The following is a 17884-nucleotide window of genomic DNA, read 5'->3' as shown; positions in this document are numbered from 1 at the left end:
AATGCTCCATAAATGTAAGGTGATATGAATCATCTTCATGATGTCTGCTAATACAAGGTCACAGGTCAAAGAGTTTGATATGCTTCATTAGATGCAGCTTTTGGCTGCTAAAAATATTTTACTTTATCAATTTAATCTTCCCTATGAAGCAGTGAGGACCTAGGATGCGGTGTCTAATATGATGTAAGTACTGGTTCAGTATGACCAGTTGCATTATAGTGTGTTTTTTCTCCTCTGTACTCCACAGGATGGCAACATAGTACTATTGCTGTAACCTGGTATTATATGGTGGCTAAATGTTTTAGAATGTTTTTTTATCGAGTGCCAGCATTGTCTGTGTTGGAGCATTGAGATAATGATTGCATTGCATGTTAAAGAACTGGAGCACATTCAATTATTCAGGTGTTTGCAGAGAAACACAGACAACCTACTGCATACACATACATTCAGAGCCTGGAAATGAGCAAAAAGCTAATTCAAGACAACAACACTGTACAGGAAGGGTCAGAGCCGACTCTACCTCCCGAGGACGCGGTGGTCTTGTCTTTTGGAGTGAAGGGGGCCACTCCTGAAGACCTTCTACAGTATCACTCTGTGGTGGCACCAGCCATCCTGTACGGTGTGGTCGGATGGAGCAGCAGCAGCTGCCAGGGTCAGGGTCATCAAAAAGTCCAGCTCTGTCCTGGGCTGCGCTCTAGACACGGTCGAGGAGGTGGATGAGAGAAGGGTCCTGGCTAAACTCACATCCATCCTGGACCAGGACTCTCACCCACTACAGGACTCACTGTCTAATCAGCAGCTTCATTGACAGACTGATTCACCCTGCTGCTATCAGACTGTATATTTAGAACTGTTAACTACCTCCCAGTCCATAAGCTCACCCCACTGCATCAGTGGTTATGTAGAAAATTTCCCCTTGTGGTGGAATTTTCCCATAAAGAGAGAGAGTTGTCTTTTGTGAGATTTATTATAAAAATGAAGAAAAATAAAAATAATGGGGAAAGCAAATCAAAAACATGGATGTTGATCGTGCACATCAGCAAACCAAAAACCAGCTGGGGAGATCAGTGCATACACCACGAAGGTGTAATGCAAAGAGCCCACGATCCTCAAGTTGCTTCTGCCTTTTAACCTCTCTGTCCGACTAGGGTGGAATGTCTGTGTAGCCCAATAAAATTACATGCACCATCTCCTCCCTGTCTCAACAGACAGAGAGACACAACTCCCCAGCCTTGGGTTTGGGAGCTACAGTTGAGAGTCTATCAGGCAGAGACAACCATTGAACAATCTAGATGAAATGTCAAATACATACAGTAAGACAAAACATAAGATATTAATTGCAGAACATAAGTCATAAATCATATAATAACTGCATAGAATAAGGAAGAAACATTTTTCCATAACACCCTGTGCAATATTTGTGCATACAATATTTGTATACTTATATAATTTTCTTATACTATACTTATATAATTCTTTCTCCGGCGCCGGTCGAGCTGGCTGCTGGTCACAACAGCTCCTGTCCTCTTACTTCTATTTATTACTTTCTTCACTTATTTAAGTTTACCTTTCTAGTGTGTTGTTAGTAACATTAGTGTACACAACCTGTACACAGCTTTTTTATAGTTTTTCTAAGTTTGGCGCAGTACAAACGCTGTTTTTAAAGCTACGATGTGCGTCGGGGTCAGAGCGCGCATTGTTTACACCGCGGAGCAGCTGATCGCGCTGCGCAGCGCCGTAGTTCTGCCCAGAGACAGACACGAGATCACCGCTGAGGTGCTGGTGAAGTCCCGACGTGGGCGCCGCGCTGGAAAACTACGACGGGAGAAAACGAGACGCTTCAGGCCCGCTGTCCCCTCCGTTATCATGGGGAACGTGAGATCTCTCGCCAACAAGATCGACGAGCTCGCGGCGCTCACACGGTACCAGCGGGAGTACAGAACGAGCAGCGTCCTGCTGTTCACGGAGACCTGGCTGACGTCACTCATCTCGGACTCAACTGTCGCACTGGACAAGTTTCATCTGCTACGTGCGGACAGAACGGAGAACAGCGGTAAGAGGAAGGGAGGGGGTCTGGCTGTGTTTGTGAACATCAGGTGGTGTATGCCACGACATTGCACTGTCAAAATGAAGCTGTGTAACAGAGACATTGAGCTGTTGGCGGTGGGCATGAGGCCATTCTACCTGCCAAGGGAGTTCACACACGTTATAATAATTGCTGTGTACGTCCCACCCTCCGCTAACGCTGACACAGCTTCTGAGACCCTGCTCTCAGTCACCAGCAGGCTGCAAACACAGCACCCACAGGCCCTCTTCCTGATCTCTGGGGACTTTAACCATGCACCTCCTTCAGCTGCTCTGCCTACATACACCCAGTATGTGACCTGCCCCACCAGAGACAATAAAACACTGGACTTATTCTATGCCAACACCAAAGAGGCCTACGCTGCATCCTCCCTCCCACCGCTGGGCAGAGCTGACCACAACATCCTGCATCTCCTGCCTGTGTATAAACCTGTTGTACACAGGCAGCCGGTGGTGCCCCGCACAGTGAAGAGGTGGACAGCTGAGAGCGAGGAGGCTCTCAGGGACTGTTTTAACACCACTGTGTGGACGGAGCTCTGCGACCCACATGGGGAGGACATTAACGCAATAACAGACTGTGTAACGGACTACATAAACTTCTGCTGTGAAAACACTGTTCCCACCAGGCGGGTTCTGTGTTTCACCAACAGCAAACCATGGGTCACCCCTGATATTAAAGCTCTGCTAAAGGAGAAGAAGAGAGCATTTAAATCAGGGGACAGGGAGGAGCTGAGGAGGGCGCAGAAGGAGCTGAGGAGGAAAATCCGTGAGGGGAAGTCCAGCTACAGGAGGAAGATGGAGGAGCAGCTGCAGCAGAACAATGTCAGTGAGGTGTGGAGGAGCCTGAAAACCATCTCAGGCTTCAAAGCTCCACACCCACAGGCTGAGGGGGACCTGAGCTGGGTCAACGAGCTGAACTCACACTTTAATAGGTTTGACCAAGCACCCACTCACACCTCCCAGCAGCTGCCTCCGAACCTCTTGTCACCTCATACCACTGGATTACCAGCCCCCACAGCCCTTCACACCTTTACACAAAGCCCTCTACCCTCAGCCCTGACGACTGGTGACTCATCCCAACCACACCCCCTCACTTCACACCACACTAAGACACTCCCTCCACCCCTATCCTTCTCCAGCACCCAGGTGAGAAGTGAGCTCAGGAAGATCAAGGCCAGGAAAGCAGCTGGACCAGACGGCATCAGCTCCAGACTCCTTAAGTCCTGTGCAGGCGAACTGTGTGGAGTTATGGAGCATGTCTTCAACCTGAGCCTCAAGCTGAGGGTGGTACCACAGCTCTGGAAGACCTCCTGCGTGGTACCAGTGCCCAAGACACCGCACGCCAAAGACCCCAGCAGCTTCAGACCAGTGGCTCTGACATCACACCTGATGAAGACACTGGAGAGACTGGTCCTGGGTAACCTCCGCTCTGCAGTGGGAACCTACCTGGACCCGCTGCAGTTCGCCTACCGACACGGCATAGGAGTAGACGACGCTGTCATCTTCCTCCTACATCGAGCCCTTTCCCACCTAGAGAAGCCCGGCAGCACTGTGAGGATCATGTTCTTTGACTTCTCCAGGGCCTTCAACACCATCCAGCCGATGCTTCTGAAACACAAACTGGAGGAGGCTGGTGTGGACCTTCATCTGACGGAGTGGATTATGGACTATCTCACAAACAGGCCTCAGTTTGTGAGAGCCAGGGACTGTGTGTCTGACACTCTGACCTGCAGTGTGGGGGCCCCACAGGGGACTGTACTGGCCCCCTTCCTTTTCACCCTCTACACGTCAGACTTCAGACACAACACGGACAGCTGTGTTCTGCAGAAGTTCTCTGATGACTCTGCGATCGTCGGACTGATCACCGATGATGACGATGCAGAGTACAGAGGACTCACTCAGAACTTTGTGGACTGGTGCCAGCGGAACCACCTCCTGATCAATGTAGGGAAAACGAAGGAGATGGTGGTGGATTTCCGCAGACAGCAGCCTGCTCTCATCCCACCGATGCACATCCAGGGAAGGGACATTGAGAGAGTGGACTCTTACAAGTACCTGGGAGTGCATCTGAACAATAAACTGGACTGGACTCATAACACGGATGCACTGTACAGGAAGGGTCAGAGCAGACTCTACCTGCTGAGGAGACTGCGGTCTTTTGGAGTGAAGGGGCCACTCCTGAAGACCTTCTATGACTCTGTGGTGGCATCAGCCATCCTGTACGGTGTGGTCTGCTGGGGCAGCAGCATCACAGCGAGGGACAGGAAGAGACTGGACAGGATCATCAGAAAGTCCAGCTCTGTCCTGGGCTGCACTCTGGACACGGTGCAGGAGGTAGGTGAGAGAAGGGTCCTGGCTAAACTGACATCCATCATGGACCAGGTCTCTCACCCACTGGAGGACTCACTGTCTGCTCTGGAGAGCAGCTTCAGTAGCAGACTGATCCACCCTCGCTGTGTGAAGGAGAGATATCGTAGATCCTTCCTACCTGCTGCTGTCAGACTGTACAATCAGAACTGTTGACCACATCCCACCACAGTCACTCACCCACTGCATCAGTGGTTTATATAGCAACCTGCTCTGCACAATATTTGTGTAAATCTGTGAACAATCATGTATATTGTTACCGGTACAAATCTTATACCCATTACTGTGCAATAACCCTGCAATGACCTCATACTCACTCTAACTGTACTGTACTGCTTTGTACTGTGCCAACACAAACTGTTCTGTACCTGTATTCTTGCTCATCTGTACTGCTGTTGTGAGAGGTAATTTCCCCACTGCGGGACTATTAAAGGTTTTCTTATTTCTTATTTCTTATTTCTTAATATGCAATACCCTTACCATTACTCCATACTCACTCTACCCACCTGCATATTGTTGTACTGCATTGTACTGTCTTAATTCTTGTTGCTGTATTTTATTTTCCTTCTCTGTATAATGCTGTTGTGTGACGCAGTTTCTCGGCCTATTAAAGCTTTTCTTATTCTTATTGTTAAAGGAGACTGATCATACTTTTCATTCTAAAAAATATTAGACTTTAATGTCTCAGTAAGGTCTCTGTAAATTTTCATCCCATAAAACCCTTTAGATCGTCCACACTGCCCCTGTCAATATGTGGTTCTTACTCCAACAGCAAAGGCTGTGTTTTCTAGGCATGTCGCAAGCGAAGCTGCTCACCACACCTCTGTGCGGAAGCGCATACCTTTTTTTTTTTTTTTTTTTTTTAATTGGCTTCATGGATACGAGCCACCGCACGGTTAGGATACTATAGGTGGCAGTAGTGCGACATTGAGAATGCAATCCAACGCATCCTCCACAGAAGAAGAAGACCCACTACAGGCCTGCACGACAATAGCCAGCCAGCTGATCCGGTAGCGTAGTAGAACCATACGTCTACGATACCGAATCTGACCCTGAAGCTGAAGAGGAGGCTGTTAAAGTCGCCACATTTCGGCTGATGCAAGATGTGTCTCATTGGTAATGTCGCATTTACTTCAATTTAATTGATTTATGTAATTTGCAAAGCGACTAGCGGTTGCTAATGCGTATGCTAAATGGCCTGTGCAGCTTGAATATTCACAACACAACTTACCTAGAAAACTCTCGTTAATAGAAAACACTACTTTAGCTTACATTATACAAATAAATAAGTTTGAGAGCATAGCTGAAATAATATAAATACATTTTACATTTACACATTTCACTGTTTTTGTCTTACTTGTGCTGCTGCTCTGACATAATTTTATTTAAAAAAATGTGCATTTATCTTTAGAGCAATCACTGCATGATCTTCCTGGGAACAAAAAGCATTGGTTCAAATTATATATTGACCTGACGTATTTTTACTGCTTTTAATTATGTTTTTTGTCATTCTTGATAAATCTGACCGTAATATGTCTCTGTATCTGAAGTTGTTACAGGTATCTAGTCTACAGATGCTAGTGAGCTGGTGCTGAGGATTCCTGGGGTGAAGAATCTGAGTTGCCATCTCTTCATGCTTGGGTTGTAGATGAAGGCAGAGTTTCCTGATGGATAAAAACACTAAAACAGTCATTGTATGATGGATGTAGACCACCTGTGGAATAACTCCTTTACCATTTGGGTAAAAATGTGTTTTTTGTGAGTGCAATACTCATTAAGAATTTTTTTTTAAATTTATATATAATTTATATGCTTTTTATTTATAGCCGCTTTAACCTTATAGCTTACCATATTAGAAAGAGAAAAACATGTATTTTCAATACTATGATTTTCTAAATAAAAGTGTTTTCCCCTCAGAAACAGAGTTCAGTGAAATACATAATAGTTAAAGCCAACTTTATTGTCAACCAAAAAAATGCACCACTACTCCAAATCTAGAACAAACTGTTACCTTCACACTCCAATGTGCAATGTATAGGTTACTGAGTTAATTAAGAAGTCTGGGGGTTTGAGGACAGAAGCTTTTGCAGGGCCTTGCAGACGAAATGCATGAAAGTAGGGTAAACAGGGAGATGTGGTGATCCTTGTTCTCATCACTATTTGGAAGACTGAGCGGAAGCAGTCCTCTACCAGATGGAAGCTGTGGCTGTCCTTACCATCACCTCATCAAAACAAAAAGGTACTGCAATCAGAATTGTAGATTAGTGAAATGTTCATTATTATGTAGGTCAAAACCTTCTCTAATGTAAGAGCACACAATACCAGACAAAAAATTAAACCAAACAAGAGGACAGGCCTGTCTGTGCTAAAACAACATATGAACAGTTGTTACAATTCAAATATAAAATCTAAACAGTATATACCAAATAAAATCTTCTATTGCCTATCTTACTGTTGGTACATACAAACTTACATACCTTCACTCCTGAGCTGGGCAGCAGATGTCTGTGTACCAACAGTCTGCAGTAATTTCTCTGTTTGACAGCCTCCTTGCATGTGGGTAACTGGGATGTGCCCCCCTACAGTATAGAAAAGACTGTTACATTTACTGTAAATTGTATTGGTCCTACAAATATAATGGCTATGGTACAAGCTATAGGTTACTGACCAGATAAGCAGCAGTTATTGTAGAGATGTGACTAATTAGCAACTAAGCTTGCAACACAACACAGTAATCATTCCAACTAATCATGTTAGAATTTGATAGAACAATGACATAACCCCAAATCACAAGTTGATTTAGGCTGTGACACAGGACGGGGTAATATTTCATAGTTCATCTGCAGTTTCTTATTGTAGCGATCGACCAGCTGTAGCTCTAAAGTGCAAAGGCCTAACGGCCTGCTAACGGCTAACGCAACACACAACAGGAGCAGCAGCACGTCAACAGGACAAAAGCTCGATCCACCGCTCCCTACCTGATGCCTATCAAAGGCCCATAGCTATTAGCTGTTCCCAACACAGGTGTGTGATTGCGCCAACTCAGAGTAGCACATTTGAAAAGGGACAAAGGCTCAGTTGACTCGCTGTAGCCGTTAGCAACGCTAGCGATTAGCTTGTCTCACATGCGTGTTACTATATTTTAAAAAGACCAACTAACATATTAAGACATCACAAGTATCAAGCACAGACTTACTACAGCAAGCTTGATCCACCACTCCCTCCCTGTCGCCGCTGGAAGGCTGAGAGCTAACAGCTGTTCCCCTCAGGTGTATGCGATTACAGAAAAAGGCCAAAAGCTAGACCCACCGCTCCCTGTCTGTAGCCGCTCGAATTCCGATAGTCATTAGCTTTTCTCCACACAGGTGTGTGGCTGCAGGAGCCCACAAGAGCACATTTGAAGGGGACAAAGGCTCGGTCGACTCGTTGTAGCCGTTAGCATAGCTAGCTACTAACTTGCCTCACACATAGGTTACTACATTTTTAACAGACAAACTAACATTTTAAAACATTATAAATATCAAGCATGTACTTACTTCAGTGAGTGAATGACGGACTGTAGGAATAGATCCTTTTTTTCCAACAGGAGCCGTAAATTCAGGATTTGCAGGGAGGACTTCCTACATGTGTGACGACAACGGGGGAACGGTTTTAGAGCAGGACGAGGTCTGTCTCCATTTGATGAGAAAATTTACATTTTCAAAATGTGAAAAAAGGAGGAAATGCATTTCTACCGTGCTCAGTGTGTGTATATGTGACCCATAGAGTCATAGGAACACTCCAAAATGTCTAAAAAGTGGATTTTGCATGATATGACCCCTTTAAATAGCACTAAATTGTATTTTTAATTTGTTATTTATAGCCGCTAATGATACTACTTTACAGTTTAATTACCAACATACACTTTTTTTAGATTAGCTTTTCCATTAGTGTATATTGCGTGAGCTTGCATGCTTTTTTAAGACAGAACTTCTGTCTTTAACTTGTCACTAAAGCTACAATATTTACTATCAATGTAATTTCTTCACTTGTTCGTAGTCACACTTGTCTTCTTTTTAATGATGTGTCTGGTTAAGCCATCAGACCTACACTTTAGTTGCTATCGGCCTCAAACACAGAAGTATAACATTTTGGTATTGTTGCCACAATTTTTAGTCCTCAAACGTAAAACTAACACCAGTTGATCATTTAAGCCTTGACATTCAAAAAGTTGAGTTTGCTGTAAGAAGCCTGTTTAGTAGGGGTGCAACCTCGCTTTCACAGAGCAGAATGAAACTGATTTTATGATTTTCCCACCTTTCGTCTTTATGACAACAGCGCAGCTACAGCTTTGACTGACAGAGCACATTCCGGATGCCCAGTGTAGCAGCTTTATGCATATTATTGATGAGTTCATTACACTGTTTGATTATTTATTAATAATCAGCTTAATAGTCAGCAAACTGCTTCTGAATCCTTTCAAAGTAAAAACACCAATCCAAATTTTTAGCTTTAATAGCACTATATTTGCTTTTGAAGGGGTAATTGTGACTAGTTTACAGTTTAGCTTTTAAGCACACATGGCTCCTCCACATCCTTTCAAAATAAAATCCTGATCTTTAGATAAAAACAGCAATATTTCTGCTTTCAACTGATTTATGAGTAGTTATTAGACTAATATACTGTTTAGCAATTACCCCTACGGGCTTCCTTAATATCCTTTCAACATAAAAGCACCAATCCAGATCTTTAACTAAAAATACAATATTTTTGCTTTCAATTGGTTTATTATGAGTGGTTAATGAGACTTTTTTACAATTTAACAATTACTTACACATGCTTCTTCCATATTCTTTGAAAATAAAAGCACCCATTAAATTATTTTTTTTTTTTTAGTAATTTATATGCCTCTGAATTGTGCAATGACTGCTAACTAATAAGACTGTTTTACAGTTTAGCAATTGTCCACACACCTTTTCCAAATACTTTCAAATTAAAAGGTCCACATTTTGGTTTTGACTGGTTAAAAATGACTACTTAATGAGACTACAGTTGTAGCACTTAGAAGTGTCAGCCTTTACCACAATCAGTTTCCCTTTGCAGCGCGGTATCGCCTGGTTTTTAACGCGGTGGAGCGTGTGTTACGTCTTTTTGACCTATAGGTGGCAATCAGCCCCCATACTAGCCCCTATGACACTGTCCTATAGTCAGGTTATGTCTCCGTTAACGTCTCCGTCGTGTGATGGTTTGTGCATTGTTAAACTTGATGTGTCAGTTTTTTGTCCCGGGTTTGAATCTCGGTGGAAGCGGAAGTTGTAATTGCTGAACATTTTTATATTTTGGCATACAAGATAATAACAAATGATTAATAGGGCTGGCTGTCTGTATTACTTAGCAAACGATTATAGTATTTAGTATAGTAGTATTTCCAAGTTATGGCAGTTCAAAACTGAAATAAGCAGCTGTACTGTATGCTTAGACAGACAGAGTGCGCGCTCCTATGTACAGCATTCGATTTTATTATGATATTATTTTTGCGGGGGAGTCAGATGTCGCAAATCGACTCTGGATTTTGCAGACTATGAAAGCTCCGGTAAATAAATACGTTTTACGAAGCGTCCACAGTCTGTGGCGTTCTTGTGTGCTCTGGGAGAGCGTTCCACAGACTAGGTGCAGCTGAGCGAATTGTTCGAGCTCTTGAGTTTTGTCTTTGGCTAAATAAGTGTAAAACAGTCCTTATTACTCATGCAGAATCAATATATGTAGAACAAACAACTTGCTGCATTAATGAGTCGGAGATCTGCTGAGTCCTGGTGTTCTGGCATACCATAGAGAGAGTTTAATACAATTTATTTATTTTTATTATATAATATCCTCTACAAGTTAGCAGTGGTAGTCTGCCAGACTTGTGTGAAATACCATAAGAAGAGTGTTTTAAAAAAAGTGAAGTGAAAGGTTTTTGCATCCTACGTAGGCGCACCTGATCATGCTGCCCAATCTCCCATGGAGCTTTTTCTTTGTCTCGGAGCTAAAGTATTTTACACCTATTGACCAAGTGGTGACAATATGTTAATGTCTCTGTGCCAATACAGAGTAGGGGGAAGGGATGTGAAGTTTGCTTTAGCGACTGAACCAACATCAGACGCTGTAACTCGCACGGAGCCAGTTCCAAATCCACTGTGTTGCCTGTGTAATAAAGGTATGTTTTTCTGCAGATATTGTGTTAAATGTCATTACGGTAAAGTAAAATGTTGGAGCTTCCGTTTAACACTAGAACTACTAAGGGACGTACACCTTTACATATACCCCTAACTACGGCTGGGTGTTCACTTGTCCGCCACGCTCCAGCTGGCACCCTGCCAAGAGCCGCTTTTGTTACGTAAAGAGGGCCATCACCGACGCTCTCTGTGGGGTGGGACGCATGGGCTCGCTGACCCTGCTGCTGCCTGCAAGGCGGAGCAGGGTTCCTACTCATGTTCCTATGAGTCTATGAGTGACATCCACTGTTACAATGTTCCACCGCTATGTGCTTGGATTTACAACGTGAAAGGACGAGTGTCATTGTTGCGGTCTCACCAAAGGAAGCAATAAAAAACATTAACAAGACAATAAAACAGTTTTGCTGCTTTGCTTATTTACAAAAAAACTAAATAAAGTTCACACATTATTTCACTGTAACGTTACTAAAAATTGCAGAAAAGACGACAGTACACCGCTCACCCATCTAGTTTTAACAAATGTGCAATTAAAAATATATTATAAACCAAAAAAACGCTTGAAAGCGTTTCGGTTTTATATTCCATTTATTTCGTTATTTCCCCTTTAACCAGTACCACATAATAAGTCATTGCAGAGCTACAGCCATGTTTCACCAGCCGCTTTCGGCAGTGAGTCATAGACGGACGTTGTTCTGCCCGCTTTCATGTAGACACGGAACTCTTCACAGTTTTGTCAAACGTTATTTCGTTATTCATATACAACAACATGCAAATGCTAAAAATTACTGAAAAGATGACAGTACACCCATCTAGTTTGGGTGAACAGAAAACGCTTGAAAGCGTTTCCGTTTTATATTCCGTTTATTTGGTTATTACTCCTTTCACCTGTACCACATAAAGTCATTGCAGAGCTACAGCCATGTTCCTACAAAGTTAACCAGCTGTTTATTTCGTTATTTCCTCTTTCATGTCCGTCTGGTGAATGAAAGTGGGCGTGGCCATCCACGTCCCAGAGCGGTGACACTGGGGGAAGGGGAACGCGCATCAACACGCAGGACAAAGATCTGCGTTTCTCTGCTGCTACAGCCTCGGCTGCGTTGGGTTGTTAGTGTCCCTTTCACCTGTACCACATGAAATGTGTTCCTACGAAGTTGATCAGCTGCTTTCAGAATCAGAATCGTTTTTATTCACCGGGTTTATTTTTATTTACAAAATATAAACAGAAAACGCTTGAAACGTTTCCGTTTTATATTCCATTTATTTAATTATTTTTATTTACAAAAAAATCCCATAGGCTTTGCACTGTAACGTCACTAAGAATTAGGAAAAAAGACAGTACACCCATCTAGTTTTAACAAATGTGCAATAAAAAATTTAAACAGAAAACGCTTGAAAGCGTTTCTGTTTTATATTTCCGTTTATTTCGTTATTTTCCCTTTCACCTGTACCACATAAAGTCATTGCAGAGCTACAGCCATGTTCCCAAGAGGTTCACCAGCCGCTTTCAGCGTGACACACGCATGGACGTTGTTCTGCCCGCTTTCATGTAGACACAAAACTCATCAAAGTAAAAGAGCTCAGAGCAGCATTTGCAATTACATGTATAAAAATAACGAAATAAACGGAATGTAAAGTAAAATGCTTTATAGAGTTTGGTGTCTACATGAAAGCGGCTGGTCAACTTTGTCAACATGTGGCTCCAGTAAGTGGGGGAATAACGGCCCAAAGCAACAGGCTGAAAGAGGAGGCTGTGGCAGAGGAACACAGGTCTTTGTCCTGTATGTTGATGCGCCCAGCCCCCACAGTCAGCGCTTACCTTTGCTACGGGACTGATAGCCCCGCCCACTTTTATTTATCAGACAGATATGAAAGTGGGGATAACGAAATAAACGGGATGTAATGTAAAACGCTTTCAAGAATTTTGTCTACATCAAAGCGGGCAAATCACATGTGAACGTTTTAATTTTTTTGTGAATAAAAATAATGTTTGCCCTGTTCAAACCTGGGGAATAAAAACGATTCTGATAGCAGCTCAAGATCAACTTAGCAGGAACACATTTCATGTGGTAGAGGTGAAAGGGACACTAACAACCCAACGCAGCCGAGGCTGTAGCAGCAGAAAAACGCAGATCTTTGTCCTGCGTGTTGATGAGCGTTTCCCCTTCCCCCAGTGTCCCTGCTCTGTTACGTGGATGGCCACGCCCACTTTCATTCAACAGACGGACATGAAAGAGGGAATAACGAAATAAACATCTGTTTAACTTTGTAAGAACATGGTTGTAGCTCTACAATGACTTTATGTGTTACAGGTGAAAGCAGTAATAACAAAATAAACGGAATATAAAAAACGTTTTCAAGCGTTTTCTGTTTATATTTTTTATTGCACATTTGTTAAAACTTGATGAGTGTACTGTCATCTTTTCTGTAATTTTTGATGACGTTACAGTGCAAACAATATTTGAACTAGTTTTTTTTGTAAATAAACAAAGCTTCGCCACATTTGAGAAGGATCTAAAACTGTCTTATTGTATTATTGATGATGATATCTTATTGCTTCCTTCGGTGAGACCGCAACAATGACACTCGTCCTTTCACGTTGTAAATCCAAGCACATAGCGGTTGAACATTGTAACAGTGGATGTCACTCTTAGACTCATAGGAACTGTGCAGCCTTGCAGACAGGAGCAGGGTCAGCAAGCCCACGCAACCCACCACCTAGAGTGCGTCAGTGATGGCCCCCTTTACCTAACAAAGGCAGCTGTTCACAGATGATTCAGGGTCTCAGCTAGCCGAGCAGATCATTTGACCACCTTCTAGTGGGAATGGGTATATTTAGAAAACCCAGTAGTTCTAGTGTTAAAGGACACATTGACTATATCTTACAGGTTTAACTATTTAACTTGACCACCTTAAAAGTGGTCAAAGTCATTTGTGCTGCAGAGCAGGAGTTATTTTCGTTTTCATTCAGTAAAAAACGTTAACATTTATCGTGCGTAATAAGCACACTCATACAGATTTTATGTGAACGTCCATAAGAACAGCGTTTAGAAGCAGTGAAGTGAAAGGTTTTATGTCAGGAGTATAAGAAAAAGACTATTGCTTTTAGAAGCCAGATGTTTTTTAATTAGTAGTACACACAAGACACATCATATGAATATTGTATTTTTACATGATGGACTACTACTACCGTCTGCTATGCCCTCCTTGTCTTTCAACAATTATTTGAAGGACTTTCTCTAGACCAGAAATTAGAGTGTTGCATAACTTTGCTGTGAGTCTGTTCCTCCTGTAAAACCTCATGGCTGATATAAGATGCTCCTTGGTGGGCTTGGCTTCTCTGCAAATAAAGCCTTTCAGCAGATGCCATACTATGGGGCTTCAAATCCACCCATATCGGCTTTAAATCCATTTATTTGTCTAGTTTTAAAAACACCGTTTTCAGCTTGTTTATTCGTTTTTAACACGCTTTTTTGAATAAATGCCGTTTGTCCCTTTTTAAACGAGAAACTGTAAAACGGTCTGTGTATGTTCCAACTGTTTGATTTCTCCCTCAGAATAAAAGCTGGGAAAACGAGAAAATGACTTGTTTTCTCATTTTCCTTTTTTTTTTTTCAAAACGAGAAAATGGGAAACGGCTTCAAATCCAATTCCGGGTCTAGTTTTGAAAAAACTGTTTCCAGCTCGTTGATTCGTTTTTAACACGGTGCTGTGATTAAATTCCGTTTTTTTTACTGCAGTACCGTTGCGTCGCCGCGGTGCAGTTGGTGCAATGCTGAGCAAAGATTTTTAATCCAGCAGCCGGCTGAAAAAAATCAGGACGCTAGTCTTGTTGTAACCACCAGGTGGCGCAGCATTGATCAGAAGCCTCCAATGCACTACAGCGTAACTGAGGTCCGACTTTTCATTTCTACCTACCTACATATATTACACCAAACGTATTTTACTATTAAGTTTTTACTATTAAGTATCTGTTGTGTGCTCAAACATGGGGAGTATGAACGGCAACAACTTGTTGATTGCTTAATTATTTTCTATTCACTGCAAAGTTATAATTGTTCTGTGTGGTTTAGAACAGACCTGCGCCACAGCAGCAAAACGTTGGCTTCACATAATTTCATGATTATAGGTCGCGGTTTAATTAATACATTTTGAATGCGCACGGCCAAGTAAAGACGTAGAGCGCAGTCCATCTGCGACTGCAGCCGCTTATTTAGGTTTTAAACTTTGACAACTTGTTAATGAATGTTTTTCAATAGTCGTAGATTTTACGTAAATAACCATAACAATCATAGGAATTTGTTTTACAGCAGTTGTCGATCGTAACTTTGGACGCCAGAACTCAGCAGATCTCCAGCGACACATTACAGCAACATGTTTGTTTGTACGTGTTTACTCTGTGTCTGCAGAACTGCAGTTTGACTTGTTTTGACTGCGCGTGTCATTGTAACTGAGTGGCTGAAATCACTTGATCAGCCCGTGTACGTTTCAACATTTTCATTTTCCATCCGTCCATCCATCTCTTTCACCAGCGTTTTCGGTTCTCTTGCGATGAGCGGCAAACGGATTTTAATCAAAGCACCGCCTTACAAACTAATAAACCACGCAAAAATATTTGTTTTTTAAATAAAGACACAAAATTGGAGTTAAGATGTTTTTTGTTTAGAGACAAAAGGAAAACAAAAAAAGTTGTTCTCTTGTTACCTCTGCTTATAATTTGGTGGAGACACACAAACATACACAAACATGTGACGTGTTTCGGAGTCATGGGTCCAGATAGAGAGCGACCAATACAATTTCCCAGCTTTTATTCTGGAGGGGGAAATCAAACCGTTAGAACATACACAGACCCGACACAGGAGGACATACTGTATAAAGGCAGCAGCAACATCAGCAATTGACAACAAACACTAGCGCGTATTGAGAACTTGATCCAAGTCATCTGCCTTTGAATAAGTGGCTCCTCAGCACCATCGTTTGAACGTCACATCACTGTCTGCTTCAGACGGTGACGCCACTTCCTCGATTCTCTTGTTGCCTGCATTTTACAAGAATACATTTCTGGTTAAGCTCTATCTGGACATAACATCTGTCATTCGGGCTCTTATGTTTTATTCAGAGTCAGAGCAAACTATAGGTCATTACGTAAATTTTAAGAGTTTGGTTTCTCCACCAACTTAAAAGCTGCTATAACGAGAGAACGACTTGTTTTTTCGTTCTCTGCTTTTTTCTCAAAACGAAAAATCAACTTTAAATCCAACTCCGTGCCTTGTGTTGAAAAAACAACAACACTTGAATTCCGTTTGTCGCTCATATTAAGAAAGGATGAAACGAAATGAAATTGGCTGGAGGAGGGACTGTGTCTCTCGGCTGGCCTGGGAACTGTGTAAAAACATCAGCAGTTTCGGCAATTGACAACAAACACTAGCGCGCACTAGGGAGCAAAGACGCATAATAATCTACTCTACATAATTAATAATTAATAATAATTACTCTACATTTAATGATACAAAACCATGACATCAGTTTTTTGTGCTTATTGTGCAGACACAAATGAACAGTCGGACCTCACATCTTTGCGCCACCTGGTGGTTAAAACGAGAGTAGCACCCTGATTTTTTTCAGCTTGCTGCAGGATTAAAAATCCTTAGTCGGGGACGCACCCGTTGCGCGCTGGCACGTACTGCACGTACTGCAGTAAAAACGGTGGGCGCTTTGAAGTGCTACGACTGTACCTTATGTTTAGTAACATTACCCGCATGTTCTGTCCATATCCTTTCAAAATAAGACCACCAATCTAAATCTTTAGCTAAATATAGCAATATTTCTGCTTTCAACTGGTGTATTGTGAGAAGTTAATCTATTATACAATTTAGCAATTACCTACACCGTCTTCGTCCAGATACTTTCAAAATAAAAGGACCAATCCAAATCCTTAGCAAAAAATAGCAGTATTTCTGCTTTCAACTAGTTTATGATTACTAGTTAAAGAGTTTTTTTTACTGTTTACCTGCACACGTTTCCTCCAAAGCTCCAACCTTTTCCTCTGCAGCTACTTTCAGGTGTGTTACTGTAAATGTTTCCATATCTTTAAACTATTCTTTTTTGAACTTAAAACAATTTATTTATAAGATTTAGCTGTTTTTGTTACATTTAGGTATTTTGTGTTGTCCTGTATTTTCAGCAGTTCTTTCAATTTCAATTTTAGCAAATCTTTTTCAACTTTCCTCAATTTGAAATATAACTGATCCAGCTTGTTCTGTAAACATTCAGCTCGGTTTAAACAACTCATTCTCTTCAAATACACATTCATCTGTGTTTTACATGCTTCAGTTATTTTCAGCTGTAGGTTTTGTATAAGATTTCAGTGTGTAAATACAAATCAATATTGATAATAATAAAAAAAATATAGAGCAGCCTAGAATTACTGTGAATAATGGCAGAGCCTGGACAATTTTAATCGTTCCAGTTAGCATCTAGGCTGTATAGGGAATCCTCCACAATGACAGGGCCACAGCATTAGTGCTCTGCTGAGAAGCCTGTTATAATTCCATATGTTTCTATTCTGAGCAGTGAATATTGTAAAACTTAGTTACTGTTATTTGACTGCATTTTGGTGTGAGGAGTAGATGTATTTGTATTTTAGACCCTGATCACAGAGAAACACTCTAAAATTAGTTTACTTGTCAGATTCAGTTACTGTAGGTAATTTTTAATGCTGCTTGTTTGATTCTAATGGTTTGGCCCACTCTCATAGCAGCCAACACCATTAACATTTAGGGTATTCACCAGTGAAAAACAGAAATCCGATTAACCCAGCTGACCTGTGAAGGCTCAAATGCACAAACATAAGCTGTTTCTACAGTCAGATCCTTTGTGGGCCGAGATTTGCATTACAGGTGCTAAGAATAGGGGTCGCTGCATCAGAATGTTTACACCCTCTTTAAACCGTGAAAGTAAGTGGGCGAGTGGAAGTCGACTGAACTGCTGCATCTGTTTCTCATTAACCCGGACTCACACAGTTGGACGAAACGCTCACACACATACATGCACTTGTGAGGACACTCACTGAAATGAAACATTAGGCATAATCTCAACCCTTGCTTTAATAAAAACTCAATTCTCAAAAAATTTAGCGAAGCAGAAGGATGGAAGCAAAAACGGCAACCTGTACAATCTGCAATGTACATCATCATGTTAAATACAATGTTAAATACAGTGGCAACACTACCAGTTTA

The 17884-nt window shown here is 41.9% G+C and overlaps 1 protein-coding gene and 1 long non-coding RNA gene across 2 annotated transcripts; one reads left to right on the top strand and one right to left on the bottom strand.

Annotated features, from left to right (window-relative positions):
• Positions 1-1456: 1456 nt before the first annotated feature.
• LOC129604646 (uncharacterized) lies at positions 1457-6305 on the top strand. Its single transcript, XM_055511975.1, has 2 exons — positions 1457-5568; positions 6003-6305. Exon 1 carries the CDS (start codon positions 1672-1674, stop codon positions 4606-4608), a length of 2937 nt encoding a protein of 978 aa, XP_055367950.1. The 5' UTR covers positions 1457-1671; the 3' UTR covers positions 4609-5568; positions 6003-6305.
• Positions 6306-6560: 255 nt separating this feature from the next.
• LOC129604681 (uncharacterized) lies at positions 6561-8832 on the bottom strand. Its single transcript, XR_008695763.1, has 3 exons — positions 7989-8832; positions 6930-7031; positions 6561-6694 (listed from the first exon to the last, which is right to left on the bottom strand). It is a non-coding gene; the product is annotated as an uncharacterized LOC129604681 (long non-coding RNA).
• Between the last annotated feature and the right edge of the window lie 9052 nt (positions 8833-17884).

The sequence above is a fragment of the Betta splendens genome, chromosome 1 (assembly GCF_900634795.4).
Source record: "Betta splendens chromosome 1, fBetSpl5.4, whole genome shotgun sequence".
Classification (NCBI taxonomy): domain Eukaryota; kingdom Metazoa; phylum Chordata; class Actinopteri; order Anabantiformes; family Osphronemidae; genus Betta; species Betta splendens.
Note: the sequence above shows the minus strand (reverse complement) of the source record. Positions and strands in the feature narration are given on the sequence as shown.